Source organism: Amphiprion ocellaris, chromosome 7, assembly GCF_022539595.1.
Source record: "Amphiprion ocellaris isolate individual 3 ecotype Okinawa chromosome 7, ASM2253959v1, whole genome shotgun sequence".
In the NCBI taxonomy this organism is placed as follows: Eukaryota; Metazoa; Chordata; class Actinopteri; family Pomacentridae; genus Amphiprion; species Amphiprion ocellaris.
Window position 1 is genome coordinate 36,076,317 of NC_072772.1, and position 21,912 is coordinate 36,098,228.

The window sequence follows — 21,912 nt, forward strand, 5'->3', positions numbered from 1 at the left end:
AAAAATACAACGAAACACTAAAAATAGACAAAATATGAACAAAAGCTCATAAAACATTGAATGGATTTATTAACATAAAGTACAGAGATTTAATCACATAACTCCAGATATGTATTAATAATACAATAATCTATCATAAAATTAGATTTATATATAAAATACATCTAATAGTGTGTTAGAAACTGAAATACGTGCAGTAAATATCTGACTGAAAGTAAAGCTCTGAGCTGTTAAAGCTCTTCCTCAGACTCTGCTCGTCGTATTTTCCCTCCAATGCTCTAAAACCTCCTCAGTGTTTCATTTTAAATCACTTTGCATGTGTGGTTGAGACGGAGAGTAAATAAAACTCACCAGACGGCTGCAGCTGCTGCTCTGAGCTGCTGCTGAAGCTTCGCTCCGACCCAGAGCTCAAAAACAACAAGTGAAAGTCACGTTTTTCTTCAGGAGAAGTTTTTACTTCCCTCCACCTGACAGGTGTTCAGCACACTTCTGCTTTCTCTGGAAACTCCTTCTGCTGGTTCTCTGTTAAAGCTGCTGGTTCTCCGTTAAAGCTGCTGGTTCTCCGTTAAAGCTGCTGGTTCTCCCTTAAAGCTGCTGGTTCTCCGTTAAAGCTGCTGGTTCTCCGTTAAAGCTGCTGGTTCTCCGTTAAAGCTGCTGGTTCTCCCTTAAAGCTGCTGGTTCTCCGTTAAAGCTGCTGGTTCTCCCTTAAAGCTGCCGGTTCTCCGTTAAAGCTGCCGGTTCTCCAGTAAAGCTGCCGGTTCTCCGTTAAAGCTGCCGGTTCTCCGTTAAAGCTGCCGGTTCTCCGTTAAAGCTGCCGGTTCTCCGTTAAAGCTGCCGGTTCTCCCTTAAAGCTGCCGGTTCTCCCTTAAAGCTGCCGGTTCTCCGTTAAAGCTGCCGGTTCTCCAGTAAAGCTGCCGGTTCTCCGTTAAAGCTGCCGGTTCTCCGTTAAAGCTGCCGGTTCTCCGTTAAAGCTGCCGGTTCTCCAGTAAAGCTGCCGGTTCTCCAGTAAAGCTGCCGGTTCTCCAGTAAAGCTGCCGGTTCTCCGTTAAAGCTGCCGGTTCTCCGTTAAAGCTGCCGGTTCTCCGTTAAAGCTGCCGGTTCTCCGTTAAAGCTGCCGGTTCTCCGTTAAAGCTGCCGGTTCTCCAGTAAAGCTGCTGGTTCATCATTAAAGCTGCCGGTTCATCGTTAAAGCTGCCGGTTCTCCGTTAAAGCTGCCGGTTCTCCGTTAAAGCTGCCGGTTCTCCAGTAAAGCTGCTGACCTTTAACTCCGTAAACAGAACCAGACCCTCACTATCTGATTACTGATCCAGACTCAACCTCTGGTGGATTCTGATTAGGGATTCCACATCAGACTGTAGCCATGACAACCAGCAGGGCTCTGGAGTCCTTCAGGTTCCTGGGTACAACCATCTCCCAGGACATCTCTCCACTGGACTCGGTGGTGAAAAAGGCCCAGCAGAGGCTGAACTTCCTCCACCAGCTGAGGAAGTTCAACCAGCAGCCTGTTAATCCAGTTCTACTCAGCTGTCAGTCAGTCTGTCCTGTGCTCATCTCCAACTGTCTGGTTCGGTTCTGCCACCAAATCAGACGTGAGGAGACTCTAACAGACCATCAGGACGGATTAGAGAACCATCGGTGTCCCACTGCCCCCCTGCAGGACCTGGACTCCTCCAGGATGAGGAGAACATCCCAGCAGCTTCTTCCCTCATGAACAATAAACCAGAAAATCATGAAGGACTTCTGTCAGTGCAATATTCAAGACATAAACAGTATTCAACCCTCATGTGCAATACTGTAATTTAAATAATATTCTAATTAAAACCCTGTTTCCACTTTCTTTTACACAGTACTTCTTGTACTTACACTTGTAGCATTTTTTTATTTAGAATTCACAGATTTAGATTTGTTTATTTACACCAAGTCAAATGTGCGTACATATAATAATAATAATGATAATAATAATAATAATAATAATAATAATAATATATGGCATGTGTACATATATAACAATATATATGTTTATTTAATATCTCTCTCTCTCTGTCATATATATAATATATATAAGATATATAAGATATAATATAATATATAAAATATATAATAATTCATTCTAAATTTTGTATTATATATATATGAATTTTTATATATATATATATATATATATATATATATATATATATATATAAAATTATTCTTTTAACTGTTTTACTGTTAATTTTTTATTGTATTTTTGTCATATATATATTTTTTTCAATTTATTTTGTTATATCTTTTTAAATGTTTTTTGTGTTTGTTTTATTGTCTATTTTTAATGTTATTTTTATTATTAGTAATATTGTCTTTTGTTTAATTCAAAATGTTTTACTTTTTATGTTTTGTGTACTTTTAATCCATTTTTTGTCATTTTTAAGTATTTTATACTTTAAAATATTTAATTCTTTAAATGTTTGATTGTTTTTATTGTATTTTTGTCTTATTTTTATTTTCTCTTTAAAAACATGTATTTCTTAATATTTTATTCTATTTTTTTCTCTCTCTCTCTACACATATATATATATACAAACACACAAGAACATCTCATATAATGCATTTAATAACAATATGGTACACATTTAATGCATCTAAAATATAAATAACACCTAAAACACGTGACACATACATATAATATCTCATATATAGTACATTTATAATATATAATGGTGTTTTATTTTATCTGTGAAGGTGGTTTTACAGCAGCAGCAGCAGTCTGAGTGTTTCCTGCTGACATTTGTTTTCTGCAGCTGATCGTAGTTTGGCTTCGATTCAGAAACTCTGATATCGTCTGAACCAGTCCGGTGTTTGTCCTTGTGAGGGTGAATCGAGCTGATCGACATGAACCACCTCCTGGTAAATACAACAACTATTACTCCTCTTCATTCCCCTCCTTTCACTCCTTATTTCTGTGTTTCTGCGCTTTATATCCAGCTTGAAGTGAGGACAGAGCAGGAGGTAAAGCTAGCAGCTGACCAGGCCTGACCTTTGTGTCTCATTAACACTCTGCTGCTGCTGCTGCTGCTGCTGCTGCTGCTGCATTACACTAAATATACCACATTTTCAAGGATTTTCTGCCTCTTATGAAGTATTTTCACACTGTTTTACTGCTGCTTTTGCTTCTTCCGCCTTGTTAATCTTCACATGTTGACTAAACAAAGTCCACCGAGACGCTTTCTGCAGCAGGTTTATGACTTATCCTCTGTACCGTGTTAAAAAGGGAAGTAAAATACACAAAATACAACACACATATGACACATAAACGATAAAATACACATGGATAAAGCATTTTAATGAGGTACCCAGTGTGTTTACAACCACAGCAGCCTTTTCATTCCTACTAAACTAATAATTTAATGTATTTTTTTGCATGAAAATGTGTCGATTTTCACTGAACTTGAACCCTGTGTCACGTTTCACCATCTAGAAACACAGTCTGATGTTTACATTTACAATATTCATCCACAATCAAATTAATGGTTCACTGTGAAGATTTTGCTCCTTAAATTGACGTTTAACCTCCTTAACTTTTTGTGTTTCAGTGGTTTAAAGTCCCACAAAGTTCCGAATTGTCCCATATTCTGGACTTTTTGCTCCAGTTGAGTTGAAGTTTGACAGCAGCTGGACTTAATTCACCTCGCAGACGCCGAAGTGTTTCCTCCTCTCTGATTGGCTCTGGTGTCGGGTTCGGAGGCTGTGATTGGCTCTACGTAGCGTCGGTCCCGCCCCCAGCCACCCTATCTGACCTTGGTGTACCGTCAAAAAGCGGCTTTTCTTAAAGTGACACGACACTGCTGCTGTTGAATGGTCCAAAAAACCCCAAAACCTCTGCAAGCTTTCAAATCTTTTCCAAAACTTATTGGAATGCAGTAAAAAAAAATGACTCAATATGTCAGAAAAGACTGTGTTGAAAAAGACTCAAAATACCTCCCAAATCACTCAGGATGTGTCCAACTCAACTCAAAGCCTTGCTGTAATGACTCAAAATGTATCTAAAATGATTTAAAACTAGTAAAATAAATGACTTAATATGTTAAAATAGATATGGAATGTCTCCAAAATAAAACAATATCCAATGCATCTCAAAACCTGTCAATAAATACTCAAATTGGTCCAAAATTACTTGAAAACAGCTAGAAAATTACTCAAAATATGTTGAAAGAGATTCAAAATATATCCAAAATCACAGATATGTTGAAAAGGACTCTAAATATGTCAAAAAAGATGTAAAATGTCGAAAAGGACTCAAAATATGTTGAAAAAGACTTAAAATAAGTCAACGGAGACTCAAAATATGTAGAAAAAGACTTAAAATAAGTCAACAGCGACTCAAAATATGTTGAAAAAGACTTAAAATAAGTCAACGGAGACTCAAAATATGTTGAAAAAGACTTAAAATAAGTCAACGGAGACTCAAAATATGTAGAAAAAGACTTAAAATAAGTCAACAGAGACTCAAAATATGTTGAAAAAGACCTGAAATAAGTCAACGGAGACTCAAAATATGTTGAAAAAGACTTAAAATAAGTTAACAGACACTCAAAACGTGTAGAAAAAGACTTAAAATAAGTCAACAGAGACTCAAAATATATCAAAAACATTCCAGACATGTCCACAATAACATGAAACTCCAATGCAACTACAAACCTGTCTGTTCAGACTCAAAATTACTTGAAAACAGTGAAAAACATGACCTAAAATATGTCCAAAAAGACTCAAAAATGCGTTTGAAATGACTCAAAAGAAGTAAAGCAAGAGTCAAAATAACTCAACATGACTCAAAAAATGTCCCAAAAGACTCAAAATAAGTTAAACATCCTCAACATAAGTAAAAAAAAACTCAAACTAACAAAAGAAAGATTCCAGATATGTCCAAAAAGACTTAAAATATGTCAAAAAAGTCTCAAAATATGTCAAAAAACACTCATAAGTCAAAAATGACTCAAAATGTGACCAAATGACTCAAATAAGTTTTAAAAAAAAAAAAAACAAAAACTCAAAATGTGACCAAAAGTGACTCAGAATAAGTAGAGAAAGACTTAAAATACATCGAAAGCGACTTGAAAACTTAATCTGAAATTAATCTTCTGTTCCATTTCTTGTTTGTTTCTTTAAAGCAGAGTTATACTCGAGTCAAGTATCCTTAATTTCTGTTTCCTTTCAGTCAAACTAAAACCAAATGTTTTCAAATGATCCCACAGGATTTCAAATCATCAGCATCAAATAAAAACTGACCTGAACAATGACGCAGCTCATTACAGATAATCAATCGCTTTAAAGAGTGATTGATTATCACTCTTTAAAGTGAAGCTTCGTTGATCTGAAACTGTTCTCAAAATGAATTATAAATGAACTCCAAGCAGCAGTTTTTTATTTGCTCATGGTTCAGTTTTCAAACTAAAGTCCTGCAGCTCGACAGAAACAGAACGACATGAAAGAGAGAAAACTCAGAAAGGTCTTTTGTCAGCAGGAAACCAGAAAACACATTAAAAACAGCCATTTTTCTGCTAAATTACTTAACAGAATGACTCAATATTTGTTCAAAAGGACCCCAGATTTGTCAAAAATATTTAAAATTTGTCCGAAATGACTTGAAATGATTAAAAATGACTCAAAATGTGTATTTACAACCACCAAATTAGAGCTATAAATCATAAACTAAATTAGAAATACAGTTAAAACGGTCACAATTTCTTTGACAATTTATTTTACAAAACGTTGGACTCGAGTGATTCACAATTTGCCCAAAATGAGTTGAAAATACTAAAAAAAAACATGACTCCAAGTATATCAAAATGACTCAAAATTCATCCAAAATGACTTGAAACTAGTTTTGATAAATTATTTGAAAATATGTGTTGGAAAAGACTCAATATACATCAAAAAAGACTCAAAATATGTGAAAAAAACTCCAAATACCTCAAAAAAGACTCCATATATGTCGAAAATAACCCCGGAGAAACCCCTCGGAAAAAGACTGAAACATGTCAAAAAAGAATCAAAATATGTTGAAAAAGACTCAAAATATGTCCAAAGAAAACCCCAAATATTTCCAAAAAGACTCAAAACATGTTGAAAAAGATTCCAAATACATTGAAAAAGACTCCAAATATGTCAATGAAGGACTCCAAATACGTCGAAAAAGATTCAAGATATGTCGAAAAAGACTCAAAATATGTTGAAAAGGACTCAAAATATGTCCAAAGAATACTCAAAATATGTTGAAAAAGACTTCAAATTGGTGAAAAAACTCCAAATACATTTTAAAAACCTCCATATATGTTAAAAAAAATAAAATGTCAAAAAAGACTCCAAATATGTTGAAAAAGACTCCAAATACATTGAAAAAGACTCCAAATATGCAGAAAAAGACAAAAAAAATGTGTCAAAAGGACTCAAAATTACGAAAAGACAAAATATGTCGAAAAAGACTCAAAATACATCAAAAATGACTCAAATATGTTGAAAAAGACTCAAAATATGTCCAAAATGACACAAGACTGGTTCAACATAACTCAGTACCTCTGTAATGATTCAAAATGTGTCCAAAATAACTTTACACCACAAAATTAGTGCCATGAATCATTAACTAAATAACAAATGTCACATTTAGAATGACACGAATCATAAGAAAATGTTGAATTTCTCCAACTGGCATCAACATGTGCAGCATTTTTCCAGTAAGTCTCTTTTTTTTGTAAAAAACTGATTTACAGTTCGGCATCCTTCTTAACCTGCTGGAAAAGATCTGAGCCGTTTGATGTACAAGTTCCCTCAGACTGAACTGGGTGATGTTGACAGTGGAGCGTTTTAATATGAAACTAATGAAAATAATGCTGCCAAACTCTGGAAACAGCATGAACATGAGAAGAGCTGAAACCACAGCTGGAACTGGTCTATCAGCAGCAGCCTGAAAACAGAAACGATACGAGCCTGACAGTCGTTTCTCTTCCTCTTTCTCAGGTTTTAATGTCAAAACATCACAACTTACAGGTCAGGCAGAGCTATTTTTACGTCAGTAAACTGTCGTAGCCCATCGGATGGAAGAATTAATGTCCAGTAAAACGTCAGACATCAGCCCAAAGTCGTGAATATTTACCTCAAATAATCAGAATAACTACTGGAGGAAGAGTCACGTGAACTGCGACAAACTAAAAAGCAGTCGAGAGTATGAAGTGGTGGAAGAAGGATCTCAATCTTTTACTTTAATAACACAACAGTTTAAATAAGGGCTTGATTACTTCCATGTGTGTATGAATTATTAAGATTCAAAGGGTTTTTTATTGGCTCAAACAATCAAACAAATGAAAATAAGATAATTATTGTACAGTAATTAGAATAAAAATGGCGTGATTCCCTCCTCCATCATGTTTGCCTTCAAAAAAAAAACTTGAATTGTGTCCAAAAGAAGTTTAAACCACCAAAATACTGCCATAAATCATGAACTAATCTGGAACTTGAAGGACACATAAAAAAGAACAATTTCTTTGATGATTTATTGGACAAAATGTACTCAAATGACAAAAATATTTCAAAGTATGTCCAAAAGCACTCAAAATATGTCTAAAATGACCCAAAATATGTACAAAATGACTTAGAATATGTCAAAAAGATTCCAAATATGTCCAATATGACTCAAAATATGTCAAAGAAGACTCAAAATATGTACAAAATGACTCAAAATATGTAGAAGATTCAAAATATGTACAAAATGACTCAAAATATGTAGAAGACTCAAAATATGTACAAAATGACTCAAAATATGTAGAAGATTCAAAATATGTACAAAATGACTCAAAATATGTAGAAGATTCAAAATATGTACAAAATGACTCAAAATATGTAGAAGATTCAAAATATGTACAAAATGACTCAAAATATGTGAAAAAAATTCCAAATATGTCCAAAATGACTCAAAATATGTCAAAGAAGACTCAAAATATGTGCAAAATGACTCAAAATACATCAAAAAGACTCAAAATATGCCCAGAATTACTCAAAATATGTCCAAAATGACTTGAAACTAGGAAAATAAAGTTGGGAGATACTCTTAGTATGTCCAAAATAACTCAATATATTTTGGAAAATGACTCAAAATATGTCAAAAAAGATTTTAATCTCGGAAAAAAGGACTCAAAAAATGTTGAAAAAGACTCCAAATATGTCCAAAGTCACTCAAAATATCTTGAAAATGACTCAAGTCAAAACTGACTTGAAACTAGGAAAAAAATGACTCAAAATAATTCAGAAAATACTCAGAATACGTCCAAAATGAGTCAAAATGTGTTTAAAAAGACTCCAAATATCCCCAGAATGACTCAAAATGGAAAAGACTCCAAATATGTCCAAATTGAAAGAAAATATTTCAAAAAAGACTCAAAATCTGAATCAAAATGAGAATAAAAACTACCTAATTGCCTCCTCCATCTTGTTTGCCTCCAAACTGCAGTTTCCATCCACATCTGGCCAGAATTTGACCTTTTGGACCCTCTCATTATTTTTTATCGTTAACATTTAGTCATAATTATTGTCTGAATTCTTGAGTTACGACCAAAAATGTGTTTCATTACACCACCGAAATCCAGTTGAGTCCAAGTGGACATTTGTGCCAAAGAAATTCCATCAAGACATTCCTGATATATTACACCGTGAGAAAACCCGAGAACGTAAAGTCTCTGGCCTCAGCTGCTGCCAGCTTTGTGCTGCCAGCACAAAGCCAAAATAAGTGTAGGCAGAGTGTACAAGGTAGAAAAAGGCAAAACATGAGACCAAACTACAGAAACGAGACATGAAATGACAGAAAGAAGATGTAAAGCAACAAAAACAGGACACAAAACAACAAAAACAAGACAACAAAATGGCTCAATATGAGGCAGAAACGGAAGATCATGCATGTTCAAGGCAGAAAATAGCAAAACATGAGACAAAATTACAGAAAAAGACGTGAAATGACACAGACAGGACACAAAAAACAATAGGACACAAAATTGCTAAATGTAAGGAAGAAGAAGGTCATGACTGTCAGAAAATGTACCGTAGATCAGCTGTAGCACCTGGTTGTTCCACCAGGTGGAGCTTCTTACTGTTTGATAGCATAGAGACCAGAGGAGGCGTCATTATGGGAGTTTAGCTAGTAAAGGGGCACCATGACAAAGACTTTTTTGACAGTTAATGGATACCAGAAAAGGCAGAAAATGGCAAAACGAGACAAAATTACACAAATGAGACACAAAATATAAAAAAGAAGAAGCTCGTGCATGTCAAAATATGTATTGTAGATTAGTTGTAGTTCCTAGTTTAGCTAGTAATGGGCACCATGACAAAGACTTCTGTGACAGTTAATGGATGCCAGCATAAAGGGCAGAAAATGACAAAACATGAGACAAAACGACACAAATAGGACACAAAATCTGGCAAAAACAACAGAAGGGGGACATAAAATGACAAAGAGATGCAAAATATAAGGAAGAAGATCATGCATGTCAGATTATGTATTATAGATTAACTGTAGTTCCTGGTTGTTCCACCAGGTGGAGCCTCTTACTGTTTAACAGGCAGTTCATGTTGGCAAGCAGAGAGCATTGTGGGGGTTTAGCTAGCAAAGGGGCACCATGACAAAGACCACTGTGGTGTTGAATGACCTCCAGCCAGAGCTCTGTTAGATCCAGTGATCATGTTGTCAATTATGGGTTTAGAAAAATCTTCAAATGTTGTCATAAAAACAGAAATGTAAACTTTGATTGTCAACAAATGTCATAGAAACATTAACTTCAGCTTCAGATAGGATGTGACGGTCATTAAGTGCTTCTCTCATGTGGTGAAAGGATGTAGAATCACCACAAACATAGATGGGATTCTGTCCATGTAGATAACGGTGGACTCAGAGGTTGTGTTGGAGTTTAGGGGTTTTAATCTGCTGCCTTTCCTTCTCTCTCCTCTGTCTTCCAAAATGAGTTTCCATGTTGTGTTTGTTTGAATTTCCAGAAAGTTCCCCTTCTGGCCAGCCGAGCCTTCAGCAGCTCTGCCAGACAGCTGAGGAACAAAGTCCCCGAAGCCCAAAAACTCTTCCAGGTAACACATCTTCCAACAGGGGTGGCTTGTTGATGCTGCCAGTAAACTTAGAAGGGAGCTTTGCCTTCATACTTTGAAAGTTTTCAGAGTATTTTGAACAGAAATGAATCATGTCCAGAAGATTATTCTGGTATCAAATGTTTGTAAAAATGCTCCTTTCATTGTCTAGAACTTTTTCTGACCAACCACCTGTCACACATTATGATATGAGTCTTGAAGGTTTACCCAGAATGCACTTTTTAAAGTTTTCTCCAGCCACGTATCATCACACTCCCACCTCTGTGGTTCATTGTCAATACTATGCATTCAATGTGGTGATCCTGGTCAAATAATTTCAAAAAAGAATCTGAATACGTTCAAAATGATGAGGCTCAGAAATGATGGAAAAAGTCCATTAAAAAGTGATAAATCTGGACCCACCTCTATGGACTTCAAAGATCTGGAACTGTGGAAATATTTCCAGTATGAAGGTAGAACTCTGCTCACTAATAAAGTTAGTGGAGATACAGAACCAGTCCATTAGCTAGTGAAGGGGCACCACGACAAAATCTACTGTGGCACTTAATGACCTCCAGTTAGTGCACAAGTGTTTAATCAAGCTGGAGTCCACTAGGACAGCTTAATATAAAGTAAGTATTGTGATTTATTTCTTTCTGTAGTAATTCTGCATCTTTTTAATATAATTTTAGATCTTTTAGATCTTCGTGTTTTTGTTGTGATTCTGCATCTTTATGTGGTGATTTATCACTTTCTATAGTAATTTAGATTCTTTTTGGGCTGATTTGATTTTCTGTCCCTCTGTAGTGATTTGGCTTCTTTTTGTGGTCATTGTGCATCTTTATCTGGTAATTTCACCTTTTTAGTGGTGATCTGGTGTCAGTTTCTAGCAGAACTCGAATGTGCTTTTCATCAAAAGTACATTAAGAAGTGATAAATTTGGACCTTTTAGGGGCCTGAAACTCTGAAAGTATTCACAGTATGAAGGTAAAACTTTGTTTAATTAAATAAACTAAACACATTTTCTCACATATGTAAAATATCTTGAACCAGAAGTCTGTAATCGCTGCACTTTAACCAGCTTTGGACATCAGGAAGCTTATTCGGCCGTACAGATCAAAATACCCTCCACATCCCGCAGTCTGACGACTTGGCTGGTGACAAGAAACAACACGTCCAGAAACCGTTGGTCAGAACAGAAAACATTAAGAACATGTCAGATCACCATGACTCGAAATGTTTGAATCCAACAACAACAGCCATCAACACCAGTCCAGAAAATGAAACTGAGCTTAAATAACAGCACACATACATTGTCTGGTGGATTGGTTTTACCATCCAGGTGTCATCTTTAGTCCATGTTTGTATTAATATGAACACTGTATTTTTAGATTTATTAGATCTGGAAATACAGCACATTGGTTTTTGTAAATAATTGCGTATTTTGATAATTTTTTATTGATGTGTTGCGTCAACTAAATAACTTTAAATCTTTAGTCCTTTTTAGATGTGAAAACATTACTGCCTCATCAATCTGTAGATCCGCGTGGATATTTATTTTATATAATAATTCAATAATGATAGACAAAAACTAAATCTAAACTAACAGCAGCTTCTCAAAGTATCCAAAAATCCAGCAGTGGACTGTATTTACCACTGAAAATGTTGTGCATATGTGATGATAATCTAAGTAATAATTAGCAAACAGTAAAATACCTTTATGACCTTCTTTTAGATCCTGATCCAACCTGTCTCCCTGTCAGGGATCGTTTATAATTCTAAGTATTTAATGAAGCTGCTGCTGTTTGTGCTCATACGGATTCTGCTGCAGGTTTTTAATAAACTCAGAGAAAATAGTCCTAAACAGCTGGAAGCAACAAACTAAACTGGGACTCTGTAGATTGCTGTTGGATCCTGTCTTGGACTGATCCTGTTTGGTATTTTCTGGTATTTTATGAACTCAGAGGAAATAGTCCTGGAAGCAACAAACTAAACTGTCACATGCTTTTAGATCCTGATCCTAACTGATCTTGTTGGGGATCATTTATAATTAAAGTAATTAATGAAGTTATGGTTGTTTGTGCACATTAATGTACAACTCTTTCTCTTTGGAGACGCTTGTATGGATCCTGCTGCTGTCTAATGGTGCAGGTATTTAATAAACTCAGAGGAAATAGTCCTACATAACTGGAAGTAACACACTGAACTGTGACTCTATGGCTAGCCGGTGGATCCTGACCAATCAGGATCCTGCCTCCATGTCGGATATGATGTATAATTACAGGTAACAAACAGAAACGACGCATATCTGACGGAAACTTCAGTAACATTTGTGACTGCAGATGAAAAAGAGTCTCATAATACCAACACATTCACACACTCCATCGTTTTAACCGTGTTGTTTCTACGGTTACAGGCCGACAACGGCCTGCCAGTCCACATCAAGGGAGGAACCGGTGACGTCCTGCTGTACAGGGCGACCATGACGCTAACCATCGGAGGTAATCTGACATTTAACTGCAGTTGTTCTTCTTTAGCATACTGCTATATCGCCTCACTGCTAAATCAAGCTAATGACAAAGGAATATTTAAAAGTTTGTTTTCTCTGCAGGAACCTGCTACTCTGTCTACTGGCTGCTCGTCGCCTCTATGCCTCAGAAGAAGGCGTAGAGGCCAAGAAGAGCTCGGCTCGGTCTATTTCACCGAGAGTTTGGCTCAGTCTAACGCTAATGTTTGATTTTAGCAGCATCTGTCCTTGTTTCATGTCAGAGATGTAAAAAAAACTGTAAAATATTAAACTCCTCCAGCGTTTTCATGTTTTTCTCTCTGGATTCTGGGGAATGAAAATGAATTGTTCAGTTCTGATGAAGTTCTGTTTTCCAGAGTAGCGCTGACTGAGATCAGAGGATTGTTGGCTGATAGCGGTGATGGATGGATGTTTGGGAAGAAACTAAATGTATTAAGTTAGAAACAAAACACAGCCTAGATCTGGTTCTTTTTACCAAAAATGAAAGATTCTGGTGTGAAAATCTGCACTTTAAACTAATGATCCAGTCACTGACATGTTGTTTACATAATATTAATCATATAACCGAACAACTCCTGGCCTCAAAGATTTTAGGCATCTTTCCACTTCAGGAACTCGGTTCAGGAGTGATATGACTGGTCCTTTAAGACTTTCTCTGCCATTTCTATGTAGAATCCAACAGCTTCAACTTCAACTCACCAAAACAAGTTCTAGTTACCAGACATAACAACAATGACGGTTTGTTGTGTTAGACTTCGACTGACTCTATTAATCCCTGGAGGGACATTCAGTAGTGTTAGACCACATTGTTGGTGGCGACTGCTACTCGACAACATCAGGAGTAAAAGGAATGACTGACTTTAACCATCAGCATCGGGTCTCACACAGCAGTTTTCTGAAGTCAGTACTTTCTTCTTCCCCTACAACACCTGTAAAAAAAAAAAGGTTCTACCAGATTGGTTCCTGCACTAGTTCCTTCTTTTGAGGTTTCCCATGAAATTCCAGAAGTTTCTGAAGGGTTTACATATCTCATCTGGCCTTGGAACACCTCACGATCAACCAGGAGAAACTGGAAAATGTTGTTGGGGAGCAGGACGTCTGGAATACCTGGATAAACTGCAGATCAATGGACGGAGTTTACGAACGGGTGAGTTCTCCTTAGAGATGAAAACCATTTCTTGTAAAGTCTTTCTTTCTGTTGTAAAGTTTGACATTTTAATGTGGAGATCTTTGGAGATCGACTTCCTGTTGCTACCAGCTTCAAGTGGACATTGAAGGAACTACAGCTTCATTTTTCACCTTTGGAGGTTGATATTGGTGTAATAAGATTATTAGCAAACAGCAATAAAATGAAGTAACAAGACTTAAAGTTACAATTCCATCTCTCCACCTTTGACTGTCAACTCATTTAAACCACACAATTTATGAAAAGATGGACTTATCTTGTGGACTATCATTTTGAATTTTGGAATTTGCCCGTCATTATTTTTGGTCTTTTGAAACCCGACTTAAGGAGCTAAAGACATCCAACATACTTTATCACCTTTTTTACTCTGATTGGGATCAAATGATCCAAAACTAACACCATCTTTTACGGAAGAAGACTGGAAACTATCAAGTGACACCATAAACTCATCCGGAAAATGTTTTATAAACTAACAAACTAAGCAAGAAACCAGCTATTTTCTCCCCACACAGTCAGACTTCCTGTCCAGAAGAGTCGCCTCCTGCTGGCGGTTGGAAAGAATGCAGGTTTAAATACTACGTCTCTACTTTTAACAAGCTAAACATCTAAAATATTAATATGAAAATATGATTAGCATTTCCTCCATTTTTCACTTTTCTGTTTGTTTGGTTAAGTGAAAAAATAAAAGCAACATAGTTTTCACAGTTTTATTTGGTGAAATTAAGAATATTTTCTGGTTTCCTGCATCGTTCAACGTCACATCGACCCATTTTCAGACTCAGAGGCTGCATTTACTTTTCATAAACAGTTTTAAAGTGCAACTTCTTCTTCTTTTACGGTTTACTACCCTGGAGAAGGAGGATCTATGCCACTGAATTGTTATCTCACAATAATTTACAGATTCTATGGATTAAATGATCCAGTATTTAATTCATTAAGGATCAAGACATCAGAATAAAATATGGTTCTTAAATGAATAAATCATGTTTCTGGGTTGTTGTTAAAGGGAATATCTCTTAAACACTGAATAATGTGTCAGATTTTGGTGATCAAAGCTCAGAAGTTTGAGGATTTGTAGAAGAATTCTGACGAGATTTCACATCAACGAGGGTCAAATGAAGCGATCACATAGAGAAAAGGGAAACCCTGCTGTGCATAAACACTTTTCTGGTTGTTATTTTGATGCCATAACTCAGGAACAGAAGGAATATTTTCAAACTAATCTTCTCATTGCTTCCTGTGGCTTCGGGGCCAAAAGTTCTTCATGATTTCATTCATCAAATAAAACTCTGGACGTCTCACAAAGAGAAGAGTTCGGTGTTGAGTTTCCACAGAGATCCGGAGATGTTTAACGACAGCTGCAGACCAATGAGGCTCCAAGATAAATTCAAACTGTTTCACATCTGGAAGTTCCTGATTTTCTGCAGCTGTTGCAGCTTCAGGAGGAAAACCGAAGCTGTGGCTCCACCTAGTGGCGTCACATCAAAAATACATCTAATAATAAACAGCCGAGTCAGTAAGTAGAGTCGTACAACCAGGAAACACTTTCCTAGATGTCTTTATGGGAAAACATCCAATTAAAACTCTCTAAAAAGTTTTTCAGCTTTGAAGCTAATTTTAGTGGATCTGTGGCAGTCAGCTTTTAATGCAGGACCAAAAATCCCGTACGTAAGATAAGAACGTAAATTATACGACACAGAATCAACATTTGGTCACAAAAAAAAAAAAATAAAAATTGAAGATTCTACATTGAAGTTGTAAGCTAGTTTAAACACAAGACACTGAGGATGTGCCCTCAGTGAAGAACCTAGCATCCCTGACCCATCACTATACACACCAGTGAGCAGTGATTCCTAACCAGAGGTGGGTAGTAATGAGTTACATTTTCTCCGTTACATTTACTTCAGTAACTTTTTGAAAAAAAATGTACTTCTGAGAGTAGTTTTACTCTGGCATACTTTTTACTTTTACTTGAGTAAATTTGTGAAGAAGAAACGCTACTCTTACTCCGTTACACTGAGCTACACTCGACTCCTTACTTTTTTATTTATCACGTTAGATATGTTTTATTTTGCCTGAGAGATGCCTCCAGTGGATCTACCACATGACTGTGTTTCACCAATCAGACGACGCAACAATAATCACATGACTCCGTTTCACCAGACGTCACATGACCTCATATGAACTGTAGCGGCATAGAAGCACAAACTCTGCACATGTAGCAGACATGGAATGACAAAAACGGGCATTTTCGACAAATTTGATCTTGCTTCGGAGTCCGACAACATTAGCATAGCATTAGCATGGATATCTCCATCTTCGGCTTTTGTCTTCTGTTTACTAACATGGGCGAAGTGAAGCGTGACGGCAGGCTTGGTAGCCCCACCCAGTTCAGCGGGGGGAGATGGGATGGGGTCCGAATATTCGGACCTCATAATTAATATTCAGATACCACCACAACCACCGAAAATTCGGATATTGGGGTCCAGCCCTAGTTGTAATGTTATTTTCTATCTACTGATGCCATTTGGAGGGAAGTGAAATACAGTATGTGTTGTCACTGGAAGTAGTTTGCACTGTTCAAACATACAAACGTTCCCTTACTGCAGATATTTGTTTCAAAAGCTTTATGCTGTGAAAAACAGATTTGGAAATTTGTGTTTCTTGTGCCTTGTCATTTTGTAAATATGTTTCTTATTTTTGCTATTTTTTTACTTTGAAATACCAGAATTTGCATATTATTTTACATTTTTCTCTGTCTGATCACATCATTTCTATAAAATAAATCAGACATTACAATCAGTACTTGAGTAGTCTTTTCACCAAATACTTTTTTACTCTTACTTGAATAATTTTTTGGATGACTACTCTTTATTTATACTGGAGGGATATTATTTTAAAGTAACGTTACTCTTACTTGAGTACAATTTTTGGCTACTCTACCCACCTCTGTTCCTAACACATCTCTGGGGGTCATCAGGTGGAAACCTCCCTTCAACAGTGTTTCTCCTATTTAGTCCCACAACACCTCCAGGAGGCTAGGATGAACGGTGGCGTCCCAGATTCACCCGCCTAGTGCCAGTTCACACTGCTCCTACACAATCCAACCAGCACTGCCACGTTCAACTGATTCAGGCCTGTTCAGGAGATGCTCCAGGTAGTGAGCAGATGCTACCAGTTAGCTAGTGCAAGATGCTGAATACCTAGTGGCAACTGCTTAAAAAAGGCAAGGAAACTCTACCTATAAACTCTCCAATCCCCTCTAAATGCTAATGCTAGCTGCAAGACCACTACCATGTCCAAAGCAAACTTACCACTGACAAAGAAACTATACAAGCCAGCTCACCAAACTTGCGAGTGCTACATGCTAATGCTAATCACTAATTGCGAAAATACATCACTACTTCAGCCAAGCTCACCACAGACAGAGAATATACCAGCAGACTTCATCTAGGATACAAGTAACAATTGCTAACTGCTAATTGCTAATTCTGCCTAACAAGAAAAAAACAATCAAACAGGAAGACAAAGAGACAGCCACCCCCTTCCACCACAGACTTACCTGAGATGGCCGCATGGTCCCAACGAGACTCTAACAGGCCACGCCCCCACCTTATCTACACTTCCTCTTCCTGGATCTCTGCCATTGGGGGAGGGAAAGAGGGCGGGGACAGCAGAGTGAAGGAGAGGGCTTGTCCTCTGCCTCCCTCTACTCCCTCACTGCCTCTATTTCACCCCCAATTATTATGATTGAATAATGATTAAAGTAAATGATTACAGTAAATGGATTGTCTGGTTTTCATTTCACCTCAATCTAGTGAAGAACAAATGAATTAATCTCAGAGGACCCGACCTTATATTAGAAAGAAAAAAAGTGTTTAAAGCAGAGTTTTATGACATTGCAAAATTAATTTATTAGAAATTTTCACGATTTTTGAGAAGGAAATTCCTGATATAAACTACAAAATACGGCATGAAGCCAAATTTAACAGATTAGATAGACTAAAGTAGTGGTTAGTATACATCTATCTATCTATCTATCTATCTATCTATCTATCTATCTATCTATCTATCTGTGTATATATATATATATATATATATATATATATATATATATATATATATATATATATATATATATTTAAATATATATATATATTTTTTTAAATATATATATATATATATATATATATATATATATATATATAAACCTAAAAATAAAAACTAAACATAAATACTGACTCATGAATGCATGAATTAGTAACACAAAGCAACAAGTTCTGTTTTTGTTGCTGCACAAAGAAGCTACTTCGCCAGCTAAAGTGTATTCATTTATAGATTTTGTATTGAAAACCATTAAAAACTGCTAAATAAACAAGTTGTTTGAAGGGAGTAAATGTGGACTAAACAAGCTAACTTGTGCGAGTGTGTCATGGTTACATTTCAAGTGTAGCAGGAGCACTGGGAGCAGTTTGTTGTTGCACAAGGAGGCTACTTCGACAGCTTAAGCTGCTAAAATTGAACTTTGTGAACTTTATGAATCAGATTTTTTTCACAAACTGCTGTTAAAAGAGGAACAAGTGTAGATTTTTAGAAAATGCAGTCCAGGTTTGGCCTTTGCATGAATAAAATCACCACAGTGTCTGTCTTTGTACTGGAATTCAGACACCAATAAGCCTGAGGAGGTCTGTCTGAGTAGAAAGTAGAACTTCTATTCCCCTCCTGGACTCTGAAGCTACCTGAGGGGATGAGATAGATGGACTGGCTGGTGGAGGAGAAGTTATAGGAGAAAACGTTGAGGTGGTAAATACAGGTGTACGTCCCTCTGTGGAGGTCTTCTGCAGCAGGAAACAGGAAAACGGCCCAATGTGTGACAGTTGGAAGGACGTAGTTGAACGTTGTGCTGGAGGAGGTGAAGACGAGCTGGAAGGAACCTCCTGGATACTGAGGCCTGGTGGAGCAGATGATGCTGAAGTTGGAGCCCATGAGGACCTTAACCTTCTGCTGCTGGACTTCATCATGGGACGGAGACACGGAGATGTTTGGTTGAACCAGCAGATCTGGAAACACAGAGGTTACTTAATCTACACTGTAAAAAAACAGCTGTTTTTAACTGTTATCTGTTGAATAATGACTGTTGTTTAAATTACACATGATATCTCACTGAAAAAGTACATTTTTATGAACACTAATTCAGTCTTTACAGACATTTGCTGCAATTTTTAGAAAAATTATGTTAATTCAGATTTTTAGGATGTAATAAAATGGTAATTTTTTTCACAGTTTTGTTAAATTACAGATAATAACTAGAAAAAAATGTCCACATTAAAAAACTGTATTTTTATGAACAGCTTTTGACCATAAACCTGCAAAAAAATGTATTTTACAGATACTTTATTGTTATTTTTTCAAATTTTCACAGTTTATTTAAATTACGGGTTTTATCTTTTATAAGACAAAAATATTGAATTCCATGTTAACTGAAGAAAATGGGCCAAAACAATAAAAAAAAAAATATATATATATATATATATATTTACAAATATTCAAATATTGTTTTGTTCTTTTGCAAAATTGGACAGTAAAATTGATTTTTTATTTTTATTTTTACGTTTACATTTTTTTTACTGTATTTAAATAACCTAACATAAAGGTTTTTTTAAACAGACATTTACTGTTAGTGGAACAAAAACTGTGATAAATTTATTTTTAACTGCTACTTTACAGATTTTCCCAGTTTTGTTAAATTAAAGATAATTTCTAATAAAACACTAAAAAAATACCTCATGATGGGCATCTGAATAAATAATGTTTACATGGTGGATCTTTCTGGTTACTGCAGCTAAACACCAACATCTAGACCTCTATGAACACCTAGACCTCTATGAACACCTAGACCTCTATGAACATCTAGACCTCTATGAACATCTAGACCTCCATGAACATCTAGACCTCTATGAACACCTAGATCTCTATGAACATCTAGACCTCTATGAACATCTAGACCTCCATGAACATCTAGACCTCTATAAACATCTAGACCTCCATGAACATCTAGACCTCTATGAACATCTAGACCTCTATGAACATCTAGACCTCCATGAACATCTAGACCTCTATGAACACCTAGATCTCTATGAACATCTAGACCTCTATGAACATCTAGACCTCCATGAACATCTAGACCTCTATAAACATCTAGACCTCCATGAACATCTAGACCTCTATGAACACCTAGACCTCTATGAACATCTAGACCTCTATGAACATCTAGACCTCCATGAACATCTAGACCTCTATGAACACCTAGATCTCTATGAACATCTAGACCTCTATGAACATCTAGACCTCTATGAACATCTAGACCTCTATGAACATCTAGACCTCCATGAAAATCTAGACCTCCATGAATATCTAGACCTCTATGAATATCTAGACCTCCATGAACATCTGGACCTCTATGAACATCTAGACCTCTATGAACATCTAGACCTCTATGAACATCTAGACCTCTATGAACATCTAGACCTCCATGAACATCTAGACCTCTATGAAGTCCAGGTTCTGGTTCCTACCAATGAGTCCACATCAACATTTAGTCTAAATATCTAAAAACCTTCCACACATCAGATTTTACTGATGTTACAGCCTCTGAAGCTGGGGAAATGTAGACCAAAGACTGTATTTTAGTAAAAATATGGATCCATCCATATACACTCCATTGCCAAAAGTATTGGGACACCCCTCCAAATAACTGAATCCAGGTGTTCCAATCACTTACCTGTCCACAGGTGTATAAACTCCAGCAGCTAGGCAGCAGACTGCTTCTACAACACTGGGGAAAGAACAGGTTGCTGTCAGGAGCTCAGTGAATTGTGAAGTTTTTCAGGGTTCCTTAGTTCCAGTCAAATTCTTCAAGCTTTAGACATTCTGGACTGTTCCACGCTCCCTGCTTTGTGGGAACAGTTTGGGGATGGAACCTTCTGTTCCAACATGGTCGACACCAGTGAAGACGTGGATGAGTGAGTTTGGTGAGGAGGAACTGGACTGGAACTCAACCCCATAGAACCTTCTAGAAGAACGGTCAGAAATCCCCATAAACATCCTGGACCTTGTGGAAAGCCTCCTTTTTCTCCTTTTACATTTCAGGTCATTTTCGAGCATCTTTGTCTGATTTTAGACAAGTTTCAAATAATTTCAGAATGAAAGGAGAATATAGAAGTCCTTTTTAGTGAAATGTGGACCAAAGACTGTATTTTAGTAGAAATATGGATCCATCCATAGATAAACACTAACGGGAACTTTATGAGTCCAGTAATTAAACTGATCCTCTATTGTATCCATTAAATCTCTCTGATCCGATGAAGCTATTCTGTCTGTCTGAGTCCTGGAAGATCTTCTTTGTGGAAACAACCTGAAAACTCTCTGAGTCAGTTTTGCTTTTACAGAATCTTTGGGATGTTTAAATGAGATGTTTAGAATAAAGTGATTTCATTGAAATATCCTTCAAGCTGGAGATGTGATTTACTCTCCTGATGGAACCAAACATCACAGATGATGAGTTCAAGGCCTGTTGGAAGTTTCCATTTTTCCAGCTAGTAGCTGCTAAAAGCTTCCAGAAGGCGGTGTTGTGGTTGTGATGGTGAAGGTTCAGCAGATCCATCAACATGGTGACTTAGTTTCTCTCAGTAATGAGTCTCTGAGGACTTGGCTGCTCTCTGAGGCCGGAGTCTTCAGGACACTCGGACACTCCGGAGGCTTCACTTCGCTAACGGGCTAATTAGCTAATTAGAACCATGGGAGGAAGCTCTGCCGTCGCCACGGTTACCTGCAGCACAAACACAAACCGGGTCAGAGTTCAGAAAGTTAAACTATGGTGAAAATCAAACATAGAAGTTAGAAACCAATCCTTCATACTGAATCCTCAGATCTCAATCTGTTCTACAAACAGCGTTATTTATTTATTGTATTATCCACTGTATTTGTGTCATTGCATTTTTTAATTGTATTTAGTATATTTCATTGTATTTTAAATGCCTGACCAGGGACAAAGACTGCAAATTAGCTGAAGCTAGACATCTTATATGCATCACATTTTCCC

General features: G+C 36.6%; 1 protein-coding gene across 1 annotated transcript; it reads left to right on the forward strand.

The window, feature by feature from the left end:
• Window positions 1–2,732: 2,732 nt before the first annotated feature.
• LOC111584135 (cytochrome c oxidase subunit 7A2, mitochondrial) lies at window positions 2,733–12,909 on the forward strand. The gene is made up of 4 exons (XM_023293390.3): window positions 2,733–2,886; window positions 10,015–10,101; window positions 12,515–12,599; window positions 12,710–12,909. The coding sequence occupies exons 1-4, from the start codon at window positions 2,872–2,874 to the stop codon at window positions 12,766–12,768; spliced, it is 246 nt and encodes an 81-aa protein (XP_023149158.1). The 5' UTR covers window positions 2,733–2,871; the 3' UTR covers window positions 12,769–12,909.
• Window positions 12,910–21,912: the final 9,003 nt, after the last annotated feature.

Excerpts from the sequence above, each read along its gene's own strand:
- LOC111584135 (XM_023293390.3), top strand. Across the intron at positions 10,102-12,514 it reads AAGCCCAAAAACTCTTCCAG|GCCGACAACGGCCTGCCAGT; the intron begins GTAACACATCTT and ends CTACGGTTACAG. Across the intron at positions 12,600-12,709 it reads CATGACGCTAACCATCGGAG|GAACCTGCTACTCTGTCTAC; the intron begins GTAATCTGACAT and ends TTTTCTCTGCAG.